Raw genomic sequence first — 14,704 nt, forward strand, 5'->3', positions numbered from 1 at the left:
AACTAAATAAAACAATCTACAGAAAATAAATACAACATTACTATTCAAATTGCGATAGTGGTTTAATTATAGAGAGCTTCGAAAACAAAAAAAATATCCAAAACAGCATATCAACATCTAGCCGTGTACATCACCTCAAGTGTTATTCACAATGTTGTACACTATTATCGGATAACGTATCAAGATCATATCTCTTGAAGCGTCTAAACTGCATATGTACTGCTTGAACATAACTAAAATTACCACCATATTTATAGTTATACTATCTTTGAAATGACTACCTCTCTTTTTTTTTGTCACAAGAGTGTTGATTTTATTATATCCAACAACAAGCCAAGATCAACAACATTCAAACAAAGCCAAATTACAACTAAACAAAATCCAAAACTTTTTAAAATGAAAAGTCCAACTAGAAACCCAACAAGAGAAAACCACAACAGGAAGAAAAAAGAGGTCTTGCATTGGAGGAAAGATCACGTGTCACGAGCAGATCCTTTGATGAAGACACGTGGAAGGAGGAAGATCTGGGTAATCGTCGGTCGTCGTTGAAGATGTTTGTCGACTCCAATGAAACCCAAAACCACTGGAATATGTATGATGATCGCAAGTCAAATCGTCGATCCATCAAGGTTCACAATAAACTAATGGTAGCAATTGTCAATATTGGGAGATCTCCATATATCTTAGCTATAAAATAGGAAAATATCTTTGTGGAGATTAGGAAATTGTATAGCTTCCTCTCCACGTGTAGTTAACCTAAATATTCTCTTGTAAATATATCAAGGTGTAATCGTATGAAATCAATAAGAGAAAACGTTCATCTAAACCTAGCCGCTTCTAGTTTCTACATGGTATCAGAGCCTTGCCTTTGATCCAACGTTTTCTTCTCTTGTTCGTTTGTTGTTTTTTATCTCTCCTTACAAATCAATATGTTCTTTGGACTTCATATAAGCCCATTCATCGAAGCCCATCTCTAATACTCCCCTTCAAGATGGACAGTGGAGATCTCGAACACTCATCTTGCCAAGTAAATATTGCAACTGATTTCGCCCAAGAGCCTTGGTAAGAAAATCGGCTAATTGCTCTGTCGTACGAACGTGTCGAGTAGACACAATTCCGTCTTTTATCCCATCTCGAACGAAATGACAATCTTTCTCAATGTGTTTCGTACGCTCGTGAAATACCGGATTAGCTGCAATGTGTAGTGCAGCTTTATTATCACAATGAAGACTTATTGATTCTGGATGAGGAACTTGAAAAATGAGAAGCAACTCCTTGAGCCATAAGAGTTCTTGATAAGTATAAGCCATAGCTCTGTATTCAGCTTCAGCGGAAGAGAGTGATACCCGTTCTTGCTTCTTTGTTTTCCAACATATAGGGGATTTGCCGAGTAAGACAACATAACCAGACAGTGAACGACGCGTTTTTGGACATGTTTGAAAATCTGAATCACAATAGGCATCTAGATGAAGATCATCATCGTTGCTTAGTAATAAGCCTTGTCCGCAAGTCCCTTTAAGATATCGTACTAGGCGAACTGCTACATCCCAATGACGTGTACGTGGTTGTCTGAGAAATTGCGCTAGAAGATGAACTAGATAGCAAAGGTCTGGTCGGGTGATAGAAAGATAAATCAACCGGCCAACTAACCTGCGGTATTTGGTTGGTTCATGATAGAATTCACCGTCTTCTTTGGCTAGAGTATGATTCTGTTCAATAGGAGTGTCAACGGGTTTAGCTCCAAGAAGTCTGCATTCAGAGATGATATCCAAAGTATATTTGCGTTGCGAAATATAAATCCCCTGCTTTCCTCTAGAGACTTCGATCCCAAGAAAGAATTTTAGAGGACCTAAATCTTTCATGTGAAAGCATTCACTCATATATGCCTTAAACTCTGCAGTTAGCTTGATGTAAGGGGGAGTGATTCCCCAGAAGAATCTAGTGTCACTGAAAACCCGGTTTCTCTTCCACCACCGGATGTGTCACATGAAAAGGATATACCGGTTTCAACGGTTGAGGCTACACAAACGCAGAATCCGACCGTGTTGTTGGAAAATTCTCATGATCCAGAAGAAGAAAGTGATGAATTGGGTAAAGGAAAACGTCAAAAATTTACCTCCGTTCGTCTAAAAGGTTATGAGACTTATAATGCTCGCTGCACTGAAGAACCCCATCACGTCTCACCCGTCTTTGATCCAGTTTCCTCTTATGCGGTCCAAGGTACCACTTCTTATCCTCTTACAAGTTACATCTCTGATGATATGTTTTCCCCACAGCATAAAGCTTTCTTAGCAGCTCTTATTGATGGTGCTGAACCACCATCATATAAACAAGCTATGCTTGATCCTCGATGGACAAATGCTATGGGAACAAAAGTTGGTGCTCTTGAAGAGAATGGTACATGGAGTATTGTTGATTTACCTCCTGGAAAAGAAGCGATTAACAATAAGTGGGTGTACAAAATCAAGCTTAATGCCGATGGCTCTCTTGAACGGTATAAAGCTCAATTAGTCGCATGTGGCAATCGTCAAGTTGAAGGTGAGGACTATAATGAAACGTTTGCTCATGTGGTTATGATGAAGACGGTCCGTAGTTTGTTACGTATTGTGGCAGCCGAGAAATGGGAAGTTCACCAAATGGATGTTCACAATGCCTTTCTCCATGGTGATTTAGAAGAAGAAGTATACATGAAATTACCGGTTGGTTTTCGTCATTCAGATCCGAAGAAGGTTTGTCGTCTCCATAAGTCTCTATATGGGCTTAAACAAGCCCCGCGGTGTTGGTTCTCTAAGCTCTCTTCGGCGTTGCTAAAGTTTGGATTTGTTCAATCTTATTCAGACTACTCTTTATTTATTCTCTCACGGGCTGGTGTGGAGCTTCGGGTTCTTATTTATGTTGATGACTTGTTGATTTGTGGTAATCATCCACGTATGCTTCAGAGTTTTAAAGAGTACTTGGAAAAATGTTTTCACATGAAAGACTTGGGTAAAGCAAAGTACTTTCTTGTCATTGAGATTGCCCGAAATTCAGAAGGTATATATCTTTCTCAAAGAAAATATTCTCTTAATCTTGTTACTGAAGCTGGACTTCTTGGTTGTAAGCCCGCTGCAACTCCGATGGAACAAAATCACAAGTTGGAGATGAATGAGAGTGAGTTTCTTCCTCGACCTGAAGAATATAGGAGGTTGGTTGGTCGTCTCATCTATCTTCTTACCACTCGGCCGGAGCTGTGTTATTCTGTCCATATCTTGTCAACGTTTATGCAAAAACCACGTGTTGATCATTGGGAGGCGGCGCTCCGTGTAGTGCGTTATTTGAAAGGGTCTCCGGGTCGTGGTGTGCTACTAAGTTCGAATTCAGATCTTACTTTTACTGCATATTGCGATTCAGATTTTTCGACATGTTCCACGACACGTCGTTCTTTGAGTGGATATGTCATGTTTTTGGGTGGTTCTCCAATTTCTTGGAAGACAAAGAAGCAAGATGTTGTATCTCATTCTTCGGCTGAAGCGGAATATCGTTCAATGCGTAATGCGTTGAATGAAGTTCGTTGTTTAAAACAGTTATTAGAAGACTTGGGATATCCACAACATCAACCGATCAAGTTATATTGTGATAGTCAAGCTGCGATACACATCTCCTCTAATTCGGTTTTCCATGAGCGAACTAAGCACATTGAAAGAGATTGTCATGCCGTTCGCGATGCTATTCAAGCTGGGATACTTACGATGGTTCACGTCAATACACATGATCAAATAGCTGACTTGCTTACTAAAGCTTTGGGTCGTATTCCGTTTGAAGGTTTGTCATCCAAGTTGGGCATTTGTGATCTTCATGCTCCAACTTGAGGGGGAGTATTGGGAGATCTCCATATATCTTAGCTATAAAATAGGAAAATATCTTTGTGGAGATTAGGAAATTATATAGCTTCCTCTCCACGTGTAGTTAACCTAAATATTCTCTTGTATATATATCAAGGTGTAATCGTATGAAATCAATAAGAGAAAACGTTCATCTAACCTAGCCGCTTCTAGTTTCTACAGTCAATTTCAGAGCTCTAGAGATAATCTTCATCTTCATTGAACTTTAACCTCAAAAATTTTCCTAAATAAATTGAAAGCAGTTTTCAACCTCAGGCTTCATTAGAAAACAAGCCAAAAGTCGGAGATAGAGGCACGCCAAAAACAGAGCTAGGCAAAGCTACTGAAGAAGCTGGCAATGCCGGAAGAGAGCCGGCCAATGCCACTACGGAAGCTAATCGATGCCGAAAGAGAAGGCGTCGCTAAAGAAATAGAGCGATGTCGGAAAAGTGAGGATTTCTCTCTCTCAAAAGTTGAGAGCGAGAATATTTTTTCCAACCAATAAGCACAAAACAAAGTTCGCCTAGAGGAAAATAACCCTAAAAGTCGAACCGAATGATTTCACCTAATTTTGAATTTTCGGGTAAGTCCGGTTCAAATTCAATTTCGGAAATAAAATTATTAACCGGATACACTTACAAATTCGGATCCTACAAATTCTTGAACTTTTATCACTTATGCCACTTTTTTGAAAAAACTGATCTGGACTGCCATCAGTTAATCTGAATGCTACCGAAAATGTGATATACCAGTTGTACCCTTAATGAGTTGATTAAAAAAATGAAAAAGAAATTCAAAAGCTAAATAAAGAAAATCGAGATCCTCAGTTCTCTCTCCTTCGTCGTCGTGTTCTTCTTCTTTCGCCGACGTTCATCTTCTTCGTCGGCCACCATCGATTCTGGCCGCCGCCGACTTGAAATCCGTCGTAAAAGGCAACGAATTAGGTCAGTTTCTTCTCATATTTCCTTTGACATTGGTGCATTGTGATTTTAGATTGGGATTTTGAATTATATATAATTCCCAAATTCAATTTGATAGTTTGATGATTGGTTTGCAAAGTAAAGAGTAATCGATTAGAGGTTGCCGAAACGTTATTTGAGGTGATGAGCAAAGAAATGTAGGTTGAATGTGAGTTGAATTTGAATTCCGAGATTTCATATTAAAGATTTGGGGGTTTGTGTTTGCAAAGTTTAGATTAACCAATTAGTTTAACGAATAGGTATGTATTAACATTGGAAATCAATTGAAAGGTAACGAATTAGGTTCAGTAGAATCGAGTGCGACGAGAGATTGATTTCAACGTATGATAAGAGTACATGTGGTATAACTATTAAAATGTTTGATTGGAGTTGAACTGGTTGTATTTTGAGGAGCGATGAAGAAGAAGATCCACACTAAGGTACATTTTGATTTGGAGGATACTATTTTGAAGTGAATGAGTGGATTGGTAAAAATTCACTATATGCTATATCGTTTAAGACGAGTAGTTTGGAGAAGATAACATATTCGATGTTAGTTGACAAGATCATGAAGAAGGTTGCCATTGATGAAGCTTTTGTGAAGTTGAAACTGAGTTACAATCTGTCTAAAGTTAGGAGAGAGACATATATTGTAGATGATGAGGATGTCTTCATATTTTTAACAGAATCTGATGAAGAGAGTCGGATTTTGCATGTGGAGGAATTAAATGGTATAGGAGTTGAGAGGAGAGAGGAAATTTCTGTACCGGAGCGTCGAAGTTCAGTTGGTGTAAATGTAAGAGAGGATGATGTTTTAAATGAAGTATGTGAGATGGTGCATGAGGGATATGATAATGATGTGAATGATTGTGAGAATGTAGTAGGTACGGAGATCGTGGCTGTCGAAAGGCCGATGGAAAGGCCGGTGAATTCTGTTGAGGAAGAAGATGAGGATGATAGGATTGATTATGATGATATTCACGATATTCCACGAAGTGTAGAAGTTACTCCGCAGGTTATAGAATGGGATGATGGTACGGGTATTGAAATTGGTCAAGAATTTTGTTCAAGGGAGGCTGTGTGGGAATTGGTTAACAGAGCTGCAAAGCAAGAAGTTTTTGGAGTCTATACTATTAAGTCAGACCCGTTGAGACTTATGCTACGATGCCGCCAAGCTTCTAAAGGGTGTACTTGGTATCTAAGAGTTGCGAGAACTAAGAAATCTCATTTTTGGAGTGTTAGAGTGCATAGAAAGATGCATACATGCTCTCGGAGTGTTGAGACTACAAGCAACAGTATACAGCGAGGCACACCAAGATTAATAGCATCGGTTTTGCATTGTGACTATCCCAGAAATTTAAAGACCCCAACTCCAAAAAACATTATGTCGATTGTAAGAGGAAGACTTGGGGTGCATTGTTCATACTCCACTGCCTTAAGAGGCAAAATGCTACATGTTAGTGATGTGCGAGGGACTCCGGAAAGAAGCTACACGATGTTATTTTCTTATCTTCATATGTTAGAGAAGGTAAATCCAGGGACAGTAACTTATGTGGAGTTGGAAGGAGAGAAAAAGTTCAAGTACTTCTTCATTGCATTAGGCGCTTGCATTGAAGGTTTTAGGGCAATGCGGAAAGTGATAGTTGTGGATGCAACTCATCTTAAAACTGTGTATGGTGGGATGTTGGTTATTGCAACAGCACAAGATTCTAATCATCATCATTATCCACTTGCGTTTGGAATCATTGATAGCGAGAAGGATGTAAGTTGGATTTGGTTCTTAGAAAAGCTGAAAACTGTATATTCGGATGTTCCCTGATTGGTCTTTATTAGTGATAGGCATCAAAGCATAAAGAAGGCTGTCAAGACGGTGTACCCGAATGCGCTTCATGCAGCTTGTATATGGCATTTGTGTCAAAACATGAGAGATCATGTGAAAATTGACAAGGATGGAGCTGCTGACAAGTTCAGGGATTGTGCTCATGCATATACTGAGAGTGAGTTCGAGAAAGAGTTTGGTCATTTTACAAGTTTATGGCCTAAAGCTGCTGACTTTCTTGTGAAAGTAGGGTTTGAAAAATGGTCGAGGTGCCATTTTAAAGGAGACAAGTATAACATTGACACTAGTAATTCTGCGGAGTCCATTAATGGTGTGTTTAAAAAAGCGAGAAAATATCACTTGTTACCAATGATTGATGTGATGATTTCTAAGTTTTCTGAATGGTTCAACGAGCATAGGCAAGATTCAGGTTCTTGTCCAATCACAGCACAAGTTGTGCCTACTGTGGAGAACATATTGCACATTAGATGTCCAGTTGCAGCCAAATTAACTGTGTTTGAGCTTAACAGTTACAACCAAGAATACAACGTGATTGATCTCAACTCGGTAAGTTTTCTGGTGGATTTGAAAATGAAAAGTTGTTCATGCAAATGTTTTGATATAGACAAGATCCCGTGTGTCCATGCTATGGCCGTAGCAAGGCACCTCGCCCGCAAGGAAGGGAGAAATGTGAATATAACCATCTACGGACTCTGCTCTGTGTATTACTTGATAGAGAGTTGGGCATTGGCCTATTACCAGACGTTGTATGTAGTCCCACATGAGTCGGTTTGGGTTCTTCCTACCCATATTAAAGAGTTAGTTGCCTTTCCGCCGGAATACACACCAAAAGGACCAGGACGAAATCAAGAGAAGCGGTTTCCATCAGCTGGTGAAGCGCGAAAGAGGAGAAAATCGCAACATGGAATAAACTTGGAGGCTTGGCTGCAGCCTGAGGAAGATTAAGTCTGATGCAGAAAGGGTTCAACCGGAACAACCTGGCCAACTCCAGAAAGGGTTCAACCAATACAACTAAGTTCATTTGTATTTGTATTATATTATTTGTAAGTGTGATGTACTATGTTTTATGTTTTCGTATTTGTATTGAATTCTTTGCAAGTTTATTGAATTATTGCAAGTTTAATGTATTTTTTTAAGTTCAACTAAGACAACTGATATATGTATCTGTATTTTAAGGTTAACAAAATGATAAAATAATTCTCAATATTTTCAGCTATTATCAACATCTAAACATTGAATAAATCCAAAATATGATATTACAACATTGTTATTACTAAACTTGATCATAAACTGGTTTCCTAATAAATCACCTATGTATAACAAAGAACATATAGTTCATGATTGTCCAATGTACATACGTTATGTATGAAAACAGATATTTACTAAATATGATTCAATCAACACTTATTAAAATCCATTAATATGTTAAAACTTATGGGACCAACTAAAAAAATGAGTTGGTTTTTCAGATTCAACTTCAAAAACACAAAATTTAGAATAGTTCAACTGTTTGTGATTTCGGCCAACTGTACATATATATACAACTATGTGTATTCTGAATATTCTAATAAATAAGTTTTTTAAAAAATAGACCCCACGACTTGCGTTCACACTACGATTATTGCGTTCACACTACAAAGTTTCTACCTATTTATTCTCGTTCATCTCTCTTTCTCTCTCTCTCTCTTCTATTTCTCTCTCGTTCTTTCTCTCTCTCGTTCTTCTCTCTTCTCTTCCTTCCCAACATCGGCGACGACAACTGAAATTAGGGTTCCAATTATCCGCCGCCGCCGACGACAACAACAACAACCAAGGTATGATATAGGGTTTCTAAAGGGTTTCTAGCCACCGTAATTAGTAGATCTAGGGTTTTTTACGGGTTTCTAGCCGCCGTAATTAGTAGATCTAGGGTTTCTTACGGGTTTCTAGCCGCCGTAATTAGTAGATCTAGGGTTTATAGCGTTCATGATTCATATCTCTTTCTTTCTCTATTCTGTAGATGCCCTATAGTTACTCTCAACCATCCACGTCCGAAGCTAGTTGGAATAGTGGAGAGGCGAATGCCGATGCAAATTGGGGGGTTCCAGAAAAATGTTTTTGTGGTAAGCCTGTAAAACTTGAAGTGTGCAAAACTGGTTACAGGCAAGGCGACAGAGTCTACAAATGCTCAATGCTTAAAGTAAGTTATTGTGTTTTCATTTCATTGGAACAACAAAGTACAAGTGAATTATATTTATGAAGTCTTCTCTCTTTCGCAGGCTGAAGAGTACGAGTCCCGAAACCACCTTATTCAGTGGTGGGATCAGGCGGTAACTGAGGAGCTTGAGATGGTAAATCACAAACTTGATTCCGCACTAAGACATGGACAACTAGCATGCAATCATGCTTTGGAGTCCATCCGGGAAACTGTTCATCTCATGCAAGGCGAAATTGAAACCCTTAAAGAAAGGTTACTCGCCAAAGAAGTCGAGATTGATAGGCTTAGGGCATTACTTTCTACATGGTGATTATGATGTGTTTTATGTTATTGAGGATGGTGTATGGCATTTGAACCTAATTATGTTATGTTTCTGGATTTTATGTAATATTTGAACCTAATTAGACATGTATTTACCTATTTTAAGTTATGTGTATTGACCGGCCAACTGGGACAACTTAGCTACTCTTGTATTTTAAGTTATGTGTATTGACCGGCCAACTGGGACAACTTAGCCACTCTTGTATTTTAAGCTATGTGTATTGACCGGCCAACTGGGACAACTTAGCCACTCTTGTATTATTGACCGGCCAACCGGGACAACTTAGCCAAACGTTTTGATTTTAATAAAATCCTAAAACACATAAACCATTTCAGAAAATAAGTTTGTCCTTTACACATAAACTACGCATAACATTTCCAAATACACAAAAAAAGTCCTATTTCTCCAAACACCTACGAGTCCACACACACACATAAGCAAGAAAGAAAAGTCAAAGTCCTAATTCTTCTGTCTCTTCCTCGTTTGCTTCCCCTCAGCTGTAAACTCTTCCCCCTTATACTTGGAAGGTTTCCTTCCACGTTTTTTCCCAGATTCCAGAGTAGGACCAACATGCTTTCTCTTCTTCTTCGATATCTGCTTCTTCTTCTTCTTCTTCTTATCCTCTTCATCGGACTCATCGCTGCCATCACCTACAAAAATATGTAACCAAACATGTAAGAACTATTGTGAAAGCATCACTACACAAAAGTTCAACAAAAACTCACTTAGAGACTCAATAGTTGGAGGTGCTGGGTCACGGCTTCCACTGTGAATAACCAAGGCCTTGCTCTGAGTATCCCTTGGCTGATAAGACGGTGGCACAAAATCAGCAGCTGAACCAGGACGCATATCTTCATAACGGGCTTTTTCTGCCTCTTTCTCAAGCTAATCTGCCACATATTCCTCTATTCCTTGTACTCTCACACAAATCCGCTTGATTTCGCTATCCATCACAGCAAGCTTGTCCGTGAGCTTGTCAAATCCTCTCTCCATAGCTTCCTTGAACGAGAGAATCGATGTCCCAGGGATTTCAGGTTCAGGTACAGCTGGAACATCATCAACAGTTTCAATACGTCTACCATCAATGTCTGCTTGGTAGAGACTACGCCAAAAAATCTTCTTTTTCTCTACGATAAGCCTCTCTCTCCAGCTATCAACAATTGGATCGATATATCCAATACCATCATCAACATGCTTCTCTACAACGCGTGACAACATTTTTCTCTCATCCATATCAGGTTCCAAGATGCTTGAAATATCCTGTCAAGTAAACATATATTTCAAACACCACAAAGATTATAAACATAGATTTCAAGAGAACAAAGCTAACCATTATATCTCCAAGTGCTTCATTTATTTCTTCCAAAGTAAATCCCTTCATGCAACTTTCACTGAACTTGTGCTTGCACATTCTTGGACGTTCCTTGTCTGCAGGTACAGCTTCTCTAAATCTCTTCCCAAGCTGCAGAATGCACTCAAATGCCAGAATCTAGACATAAAAGTAAATGCAAGTTCACAATAACAAAATTTAGCCACTCATATAATTTACTCGACTACTTACCTCAAGTAGAGTAATAAATCCATAAAAAGCAGTCTGTGCCTTGGGTTTCACCACACCTTTCATGTTCTTCATTACTCTCCGCACCCCTTCCATACACTGCTCAAAGGAAAAACGTCCCCACGGGAATGTCTCACAAGCTCTGATATTATCCACAATCCTAAGCAGCAACTCCTCTATCTTCGAATCCCCTTTAGAATCAGCTTTCATAACCTTAGCTAAGAATAACAGAATTGCCAACTTCAACCTAGCAGTAGACTTCTCACTCTTAAACTCTTCCAGCTTCTCTTCCACGTCTTTAATCTTGATGTCCTCAGTCCTTTTAAACAACTTCTCAACAAACTTCAAACTGCCTAAAGTCTTATAGTTTTTTGGGTACTCACGGCAGTTCAAACCGGTCAACAATGCATGCTCTTTAATTAAGTACCTTATAGGTACTCCATTGACAACAAACCAACACTCTCTCGCCAATTCTGTCTTAGCCGTGCGAACCATAAGCATCCACATGCCTTGAATCATGTGATTTGGCTCCTTAGGCATGTGGAATATGTGCTTAAATTGGTCATGATTCTTAAACCACTTCAGTTCTGCATCCAAAGTCTCTATAAATTCCACTGTTTGTACCAACTGACACCTCGTTCCTATCTTACACACCTTCGTGTAGGTAGTTGGATCAAAGTACATAACTTCTGGCGGCAATGGTTGATTATCATCATCATCATCATCATCATCCTGCATATTCTGCGGTAGGTTATCGTCATCACCATCCTGCATATTCTGCGGCAGGTTATCATCATCACCATCATCCTGCATATTCAATTCAAAATACTTTCAATTCCACATTAACTACCTAGTTGTACTACTTGTTCCTGAATGACCATTCACAAATTTACGACCTAGTTGTACTACTTGTTTTATCTGAAGCACCATTCACAAATCCAATCATTTACCAATGCATAATATCCTAAAACGAGCCTAATCCAAAAAATAACGGTCTTCTCTCATACCTTATTTGCTCCATCATCATGTTGAACAACTGCATTCGTTGCCTCCTCTTCTTCTGCACAAGAATCGGCATTTGGGTCTGAAAGATCGTCAATTGAATCCCATGCGACGGCGTTTGAATTACCCAAATCGGCGGCGTCACAATCGCCGGTTGTAGGCTGAATTTCTCCGGCTTCCTCTTCTGTTGTTAGAAGCTCTACGCCTTCTTCATCTCTTTGGGGAATCTCGGCGGCGGTCTCTTCGACTGATGGAGGAATTTCGCCGGTCACTTCAACCCTAGTTGATTCATATTCTCCAGATGAGTCTTTTACTCTATCCATTGGAAAATAAATTTGCGGATATGAAAGAGACAAAGACGAACGAAAACGGAGAAGAAAGAAGAAGAGAAGAGATTGATTTTTCCGGTGAAATTGGTGTCGTCGGAGACGAGAGAAGACGACGACGGAGAGAAGAGGAAGAAGTCGAGAAGTTGAAAAGGGGAAGAACATTTTTTACTTAGGTTTTTTCTGTAGTTTCTAGGGTAAATAATATAACTGGGGCGAATATTTACATTTTTTATTGGTGCCTAAATCTAACAAATTAAGTTTTCTTGTAGTTTTCGTGGTTTCGCAAGAGTTTTTCGTCCTTTCCTCATTTTTCGATTTTAATAAAAATCAATAATATTATTCCAAGAATGGCACGAGTGATTATTTCTTCTCAAATAGTGGCATAAGAGGTGAGCCTTCCAAATTCTTCAACCCTTAAACCCATTCATTTTCTCCAGAAGATTCTGAGACGAAGAGGCAAAATTTTCTCGGGAAAATGGCAATGGAAGAATCCGATTCCGGTGAAACAGCAACGGCAAAAATTTCGTCTCTTACGTTGAAATCTAGGGCTATACTTGCGACTCCAAGCAACGAAGAAATAGCGATTATCGTCGAACAAGTCTATACACCTCAAGAATCCGACGAACACAAATCAGCGCGAGCTCTGTTCGATTTCTGCGTCTCTACTTTCCCAAATTGCTTAACCCTAAAGCTTCTCACGGTGTATCGATTTTCTTCCGACGACGATTTCCGATTACGATCGATCTGTCTTCTAACTGAAACTCTAAAAGCTCAGCGATTCGAACTCTCTCTTGTCACTCTCCATGAAATCAAACCACTTCTGATTTCTTGCTTGACAATGCAAAACCCTAAATATTGTGACTCAAAGATTGTGAGAATCATTGTTTCTTTAGTAGCTGATAAAGTTGGTGTCTGGGAAGAGATGAGTGATTGTATACTCTCACTTGTTGTCAATGATCCGATTAGGGCTTTTGAGGTCTTTATCCAATTGCCATCATCACTCTACGGAGAATTCATTTACCGGTTTCTGCAGAATTTTCTTGATGAAGTTTACAAGATTTTGCTTCGTCCTGTGGAATATGAAGTTGAAGTTTGGATCTTGGCTTTGAAATCTGCTGTTAAAATGGGGATTTTGCTTATGGATTCAGAAATGAGATTTGATTTGACAAGAGACATTCTTCACATTGTTTGGAAATGTTCTCTTGATGTTGTGTGGAATGATATGGAAGAAGAGTTTCTGCTAAATGGACTTGATTCTCTTGAGATTTTCTTGGTGGAAGACGCGAACAAGTTTAAGTGGAATAGTGATCAATGCAGGTTTGTGGCAGAGTTTGCGTTTAAGATTTCAGATATCGGAAAAGAGGCCAAGGAAGTTGCTTGGAAGATCTATCGAATGGTTACAAAGCTGGATAAGTATGTGCACAATCCAGCTTTCGAATTTAGCCCTTTTCGCAATGAGAATAAATATCTTGGAGTAGATGATGTTTGTGACTTAGAAGACATTTTGGATGCTTTATCTCCAGTGGAAATCATGAGAAAGGTTTCAGTAGGTCAAGTTCCTAATAGGTTGAGAGAGATAGCTATCACGAGACTTTATGAGTTATTTTGTGATCACACTGCTGGGAAAGGGGATATAAGTATTTCAGAGATTAGAGAAATCCAGCCGTTGCTCATCTCTTGCCTTGCAGAGATAGGAATTCCTGAGAGCACGTTTAAGATTCTCTGTCAGGTGGTGTTCCATGTTTTACATGAGTTGTCTAGCTACCAAGAGGACAACTGGTTTGGTCTATGGGACTACATTGCAACAGAAAGCAAAACAGAGTTCATGAAGACAGTTTATATCTTCCAGTGCTTAACAATGCGGCTCGATGATAAAGAGTTTGTGATTCATGCGATTAATAATCTTCTTCCAGAGATTCACAGACACCTAAACCCACCAAGAGACTTGTTGGTAGATGAAAATTGCTGGGTCTTGGCGTTTACGGGTGCGTTCTGTGCAGCAATTCACTTGATAGAGATCTCAAGTCATGCTCAATACTTGAAGGAGATTGCATATAAGATGATAGATTCAGTGAGGGAGCTTGTGGGAAGAGGAATGGAAGTTGAGCTTGTGAGGAGAGCTTTCATAAATATGGAAAGCATTGTGGAGAAACAATATGACTGTTACACTACTAGTGACTACAGATTCGTTAAGGGTTTGGTTTGGAAGCTCTATGCAATCAAAGACATCAGCGTGGAAACTCAGTGTGTGTTGTGGAGAATCAACGTGATTCTGGAAAAAGTGCAGGAGGTAAAAGAGCTCCCAAAGAGTGACCTTGATTGGCTGAACCAACCCGAGACTTTAGGCAATTGAGTTTTTTTTTTTTTTTCTTCATAGTTTGGTTTGTGTAGGAGAAGAAAAGAAACCTATGTTCCTAACTCTCATATCTACTGCTTTCTTGTCTACTGTTTTTTGTAAATAGCCCTTACGTGATGAACAAAATAATGATCGCAAACGTTCGGTTCAGAAGTTTGGAAATTTGTTTGGGAGTAAAAAAAACTTAAGAAGCGAAGTTATATCAGATTTGGTTATTCTCAAATTAACACATTGATATGGGTTGATTTACGCTCGGTTCAGATTAAAATCATACCGAGTTA

The 14,704-nt window shown here is 39.1% G+C and overlaps 1 protein-coding gene, 1 non-coding gene and 4 pseudogenes across 7 annotated transcripts; 5 read left to right on the forward strand and 1 right to left on the reverse strand.

Moving 5' to 3' along the window:
- Positions 1–418: 418 nt before the first annotated feature.
- AT5G00535 lies at positions 419–870 on the forward strand. Its single transcript, NR_144174.1, has one exon. It is a non-coding gene; the product is annotated as an uncharacterized misc_RNA (transcript).
- A 119-nt stretch (positions 871–989) lies between these two features.
- On the forward strand, positions 990–3,848 carry AT5G37381 (annotated as a pseudogene; the record flags this gene model as incomplete). Its single annotated transcript has 1 exon — positions 990–3,848.
- Positions 3,849–5,235: 1,387 nt separating this feature from the next.
- AT5G37383 lies at positions 5,236–7,596 on the forward strand (annotated as a pseudogene; the record flags this gene model as incomplete). Its single annotated transcript has 1 exon — positions 5,236–7,596.
- Positions 7,597–8,658: 1,062 nt separating this feature from the next.
- Positions 8,659–9,166, forward strand: AT5G37385 (annotated as a pseudogene; the record flags this gene model as incomplete). Its single annotated transcript has 2 exons — positions 8,659–8,838; positions 8,918–9,166.
- A 471-nt stretch (positions 9,167–9,637) lies between these two features.
- AT5G37390 lies at positions 9,638–12,061 on the reverse strand (annotated as a pseudogene; the record flags this gene model as incomplete). Its single annotated transcript has 6 exons — positions 9,638–9,828; positions 9,904–9,982; positions 10,103–10,438; positions 10,509–10,667; positions 10,740–11,543; positions 11,744–12,061.
- Positions 12,062–12,413: 352 nt separating this feature from the next.
- On the forward strand, positions 12,414–14,614 carry AT5G37400 (hypothetical protein (DUF577); the record flags this gene model as incomplete). Of its 2 annotated transcripts, none has more annotated exons than NM_001344195.1 (1): positions 12,414–14,614. In NM_001344195.1, one exon carries the CDS (start codon positions 12,543–12,545, stop codon positions 14,418–14,420), a length of 1,878 nt encoding a protein of 625 aa, NP_001331165.1. In that variant the 3' UTR covers positions 14,421–14,614. The 2 variants fall into 2 exon arrangements, with proteins under 2 accessions (NP_001331165.1, NP_198556.1); NM_123099.2 differs by having other exon boundaries at positions 12,549–14,552.
- Positions 14,615–14,704: the final 90 nt, after the last annotated feature.

Source organism: Arabidopsis thaliana, chromosome 5, assembly GCF_000001735.4.
Source record: "Arabidopsis thaliana chromosome 5, partial sequence".
Taxonomy (NCBI): domain Eukaryota; kingdom Viridiplantae; phylum Streptophyta; class Magnoliopsida; order Brassicales; family Brassicaceae; genus Arabidopsis; species Arabidopsis thaliana.